The sequence below is a fragment of the Temnothorax nylanderi genome, unplaced genomic scaffold, assembly GCF_030848795.1.
Source record: "Temnothorax nylanderi isolate EJ_2023f unplaced genomic scaffold, tnyl_v1.0 TNYL_tig0077_pilon, whole genome shotgun sequence".
Classification (NCBI taxonomy): Eukaryota; Metazoa; Arthropoda; class Insecta; order Hymenoptera; family Formicidae; genus Temnothorax; species Temnothorax nylanderi.
Window position 1 is genome coordinate 285,415 of NW_027249139.1, and position 5,547 is coordinate 290,961.

Below are 5,547 nucleotides of genomic sequence, written 5' to 3' on the forward strand. Positions count from 1 at the left end.
AGATGAGTTTGGTCCCTTTACCTAAAGTGCAATGCAGTTTACCAAAAGCGAGGAAGTATCCCATTGACGTTCCCGGTACGGCAAATATATCTTACGGGCACAAGTTGCGCGAACGCAAAAGTTGCCGCATTGCAAAGCACCATGGTTCGGATAGATCTATCTTCGAAGGCGCAGTGGAGGAGGAGAAGAGGGAATACGACCAGTTACTTAAAAGTCTGGACTTCGAGAAAGAAACCGATCGGAAAATCAGGAACAAGAATCTTCGCCAACGAGTCCAACGAGGTATTTACGCGGACGTGATGTAGTTCCTTTTCTTTCTTTTTATTACATTTACACTTCTTAAGAAAACTTAAACTGAAGTAAAAGATAGATGAAGAAAATAAAATGTTTTTTTTTTTTTAAATCTGCGGACATTCTTGTCGTCGTATTTATGCATATAATTTGTTAATTCCTTGTATGATAGAGTAATGTTGGGTGTTAATAGATTTAATTTTGCACAATTAGATAATATATGTCTATTTAATCTTTTAGAATCAATTAATATCACATTTTTTAAGAATTCAGACAAAAATTTAATTAAATAGCTCCTCTCTCTCCCCCCCATTAATTTTTTATTTAATTTTAATCATCATGCATAAACGTATCATGAATGTTCGCTTGGATACGGCATTTAGCCGCCATTTTCCCTCGCGTAATGAGAGCCGCTGAACAGGGATAATTACCAGCCGTTAACACGGCAACGACTAATCTCCAGACATGTCGGCATATGAGGAGAATCTACAGGCGCGTAGGGAGAAACTGCGCGATCTCGTATCGAGCGAGGAGGCGAATCTAATGAGGGAGATCACGGAGGTAGCGCGGCAGGATGAGTGCGCCCGATTCGAAGAGAAGCTCGCGAGAATCGAGGAATTGAGGAAGCGGCACGAGGAGGAGCACGAGGCGACGGTGGCCGCCAAACAGATGCAACGGTATCTAGCCTCGTGTCCGGATATCAAGCAAGAATTGTCGAGAAGATCCGCGATCGATGCGAAGCAATGTAACGTGGCGCAGATGGCGAGCAACGAGGCGAGGAGATTAGCGGAGAAGGAACTGGACGGTGTCTGGCACGAGATAATGCTGCGGGATACCGAGGGGAGGAGGCACAAAGAGACGGAGGAGTCGGAAAGACGAGCCCTGGCCAAGCAAGAAACGGTGTCCACTTTAGCCCAGCAAGTGGTGGACAAGTTGGCGCAGGAAGACGAGAAGAAGCGGGTCGAGAGGGACGAGCGGCAGCATCTGGAGCGGTTATGCGAGGATATGCGTCGAGCGGAGTTAAGGGATCTCGAGATAGAAAGGCAAAAGCGGGAAAAGTTGAAGGAGGAACTCGAGGAGCAGATTCTAACGACGAGGAAGTTCCTCGCCGAACGTGCCCGCGAGGAAACGATGGTGGATCGCGAGCTCAGAATGCTGGCCGAGGAGGAACTGGCCAGGGAGAAGGCTCGCGCGAAACAGGACACCGCGGCCCTTCGCGCGGAGTTAGACTCCTATCTCGAGTATTTGGAAAACTTGCAGCGGGAGGAGGTCAAACGGGATCTCGAGGTGGAGGCCATCGTTCGGCGATCGCACGAGGACATCGAGGCGAGACGTGAAGTCGCACGGAAGAAATTCAAGGAAGCTCGCCGGCGCGCCGCGCAGGAAGTCCTTCGAGATCAGGAGGAACAGCTGAAGGCGCGGCAGGAGGCAGAGAAGCGGGAACAACGGCTGAAGATGGTGGAGCGGGAGGCGCTCGAGAGGCAGATCGAGATGGATGCCGACTTGGCCGCGACGGAGCAGAAAGAGAACAGACAAAAGGCGCTTCGTTACGGGCTGGAGCTCGAGGAGCAGCGGAGATGCGTCGAGACGACGAGACGTCACGAATTGGAGGAGGAACGACGGTACCGCCAGGCCGAGATGAAGAAGCAAGAGGAGGAATATCGGAGGCTCGCGGACAAGCTGTTGAACGCTTCCGAGAGCATTACGCCGCATCCGTTTAAAGCCCTGCTAAAGGAGAGCCTGAAGGAGTCCCCCTCCTGAAGGAGAAGGAAGGACGTTGTTACTGTCCTCCAACTTTAACTTCCGCGTAACTGACATGCTGATAAGTTACCAGGTGTACCTTTTGTAAGTTACTTCTCCGACTTGTCGGTATGGGGAGATCATGTATAAAGGACCAGGCAGACTATTGATTAATCAATCAATCAATCAGCGAGCGACCATTAAATCCGTGACGATAGAGATATGAGATAATTGGTAGAAATTAGGATATCAAGAAGATTTTGACGGGAGATCTTAACTTTTTATATATAGAAAAATATAAAAATTATGTGTAACTGGTCATATAATTCGTACTCATATTATAAAAATGTTAATGTAAGAGATGTAACTTATAAAATAGATAAAGTAGATATGACATTTTTATCCTTTTTTCCATATTTCTTTCTATAACTGTATAGAATAATATAATTATATATTTTTTATTGAGAACACATTAAATAGTTTCAATATTCTTCTTTAACGACTAATTAAATGGTGTATTCAAATGGTGTAAAACTTAATTGGTTGATAAACGTTAATCAATCGTTTAGTCACCAATGCATTTATCTAGATATCCTGTTACATATAATCTTTCATATAATCTTTTTGATATAAAAAAAATATATATATGTAACTGCAATTTACGCAGCACTTTTATTTTATTTTATTATGTACAAATTTATATTTAATAGCAACATTGCAGGTGCGTCATCATAAAAATCATTAGTAAAGAATCGATAGTATTCGTAATCATGTCTATTTACTTTTAATAAAACTAAATTGTAGAATATGCTCGCAATAAATACAATTGCCTGATATAAATATCACTTTTATCGCCTCTGTCGTTTATTTGATAAATATATCTTTATGATATTGTATGAAACAAAATTGCAAGTAATTTAATAAATGCTACATTTCTGTATATCTATTTCGAAATATAGATTAAAATTAGAGAAAAGAAATATTTGCGTTATTGATCAACTTATTTAATGACTATGCCGCGCAGGATCGGAAATAATATCGAAATGCAATTCTTCTCTTCGCGCGCGACTGTGCCGATCGGAAAAAATGCCTCTCATCCGTATAATTCGACCTGCAGTTGGCGCTCGTACCAAAGAGCTCCGGGCTCTTCTCTCAATGTTCTCCGATTCTACCATCCGTCGGATGCTGCAGGATCCAGCAACGTGGGCTACTGAAGCGGTACGTGTTTATCGACGGAAACGTAGCGGCTTAACGCACGGGGATCGGACAGCAACAATTAATATCAAAATCTCATTGTTCGTCTCGAAGGAGATTCCACGCGTACACGTGGTGTTCCTGATAATTCCGCACGTCTTTATATGACAACGAAAATTACGATGGGGGGCTTAAACGGACGCGACTACTGTCGCGTATTATGGGATACTTTGCGCGACGTGGCACGATGTAACACCCCCCCCCCCTGATCTCCCCCGAATGAAACGTACATATATTACATTAAAATGCGCGCCGCGCATTGAATCGAGATTTACGCTGTAATTGTGTTCGCGCGCGTGTGATAGCCGGCGCTTAAATAAATCTTCGTTAAATGCAGACAGCCGAGATCACGTTTCGTCGGTTTGCGACGCTTTGGATGGAGGGCTAAGAAAAATTCCCCTGCCAAATATTTCCGACGTGATAACTGACTTTATAAAAATAACGCGATCCGACCGCGATTATATTCGACGACGCATTATTGTTTCCTAAATAAAAGCGAATTCAATTTTATAAAACGTCGCATCGTAAATATCAATTTTTTTTCAAAACTGGACACACAAAGCAAGGTAATAAAATTTAAAACACGCTGCTCGCAATTCAGAAAGTCCCTCCGTTCAGGCTTGTTTAAGTAAGAATCGCGCCTCGCCGATAACAGCGAACCGATATCCGCCTCTCGTTTTTTTCCTTCAGCGCGATTTCACCCGGAAGCCCGGGAGTACCAGCCGATCCTTTTCCCGCGTCGTCAAGCATAGCCACTTGGCTAGTGCTCGTTGCGTGTTTCCCGAGCGATGTGGGTGCGTGCGTGTATGAATACGCACGTCAGCTTAATGCTGTAGATGCTGTAGACGGCCTGTTCGTGATTGATCGAACGCTGCTGGCTAGACAGCGCAGTTTGTCTCGGGATTCACCCTCGGAGGTTGGAGGGTTGGTTGGCTTGGCCTGCCGCGCCTACTGATTGACTCGGGCTTTTGAGATTCGCGCAAAAGGTCGCCGAAATCCTGATGATCGAAGTCGAGTCAGGTCGCGCCGGAGGCGAGTGCCCGTCGTCGTCGTCGTACCGATTTTTTCCCTTTCCCGACGAATTATTTCACTTGGTTGGCCTGAAGACAGGGGGTGCACTTGCGCGCGCGTATACGGCGATTATCGGCGGACAAGGCTAGTCAGAGGACAGAGGGAAGGCGGAGGGCAAAGGGGAGTCGTCGGGGTTGACGAAGAAGGCGAGGAGCCAGAAGACAGAAGGAAAGACAGAAGAGACCAACGAGGGCACGAAGAGAGAAGAGAGCGAGGAAGAGTGAAAGAGACGAGTGGAAACGGAGAGGGTTGCGCTGCTGCAAGAGAGCGAATGGACTCTGCCTCCAGGGATGTTCTTTTGACAGTCATGTCGCTGTCGTCTCCTAAGGTCCCCCGGCGGCATTGCATTAATCTTCTTCTTCCGACCCCGCCTTATTGAAAATTCTACAGAGCGCTTCACAGTTTTTGCCGCGGACGTCTTTTATACTCCACTACCGCCGCGCCTCTCTCCCACTCTCCCTCCCTCCCTCCCGCCGCTCGCTCCCGCGCTCCAGCGCCGAGCATCCCCCTGGATGAGGGCGAGCCGCCCTCGCGCTACGCTTCGTCGTGCGTCTCGTCATCCGGGAGACGGAGAGGAGAGCGGCCCTTGCCCGGTCTCCCCATACGGCGCTACGTTACGACTACGTCGCTGGTATCCGTCGACGCGGACGCGTCCAAGCTTCAAGGCACAATGATCGATAAGGTTATCAATCACCGCATCGGTAAGTCTCTCCAGTCCCCTACACCTCCGGCGGTGGTCGCGTTCAACGCCCACAATGCCCACACGCGTATTCCGCACACCTCGGTGACCGCGAATGCCTGCCGCTGGAAATGCGCGCATCCGTCTCCCGATAAACGCGTCTGTCAGACGCGGGGGAGAGTCGCCCGCGGACGGGACTCCGCGAGAGGAAATGTTGGGATTTCGATTGCGCGAGGGGGGCCGTCGAGAATCATCGGGATTAATTCATTTTGTCGCGATGCCGTCCGCGATATACGAGCAACCTAACCTGACCTAACTTAAACCGGCGAGGAAAGGGTTCGATGTACGCGATGGCACGGTATGAGGGTACGCTTGATGGGAATTAGCGAGCGATAAGTACCGATACTCCTCGAAGCGGATAGGTGCTGTTTGCATGGCGAAGTGGTGCGAAAGCGGACTATTTATCGGCTTTTCATTCAGTATCGTTTAAAATCGCCGGCGTTAAATTGATT

General features: G+C 47.6%; 1 protein-coding gene across 1 annotated transcript; it reads left to right on the plus strand.

The window, feature by feature from the left end:
* The first annotated feature begins 212 nt into the window (after positions 1-212).
* Positions 213-2,052, plus strand: LOC139774289 (uncharacterized). Its single transcript, XM_071709462.1, has one exon. It carries the CDS (start codon positions 757-759, stop codon positions 2,050-2,052), a length of 1,296 nt encoding a protein of 431 aa, XP_071565563.1. The 5' UTR covers positions 213-756.
* The last annotated feature ends 3,495 nt before the right edge of the window (positions 2,053-5,547 follow it).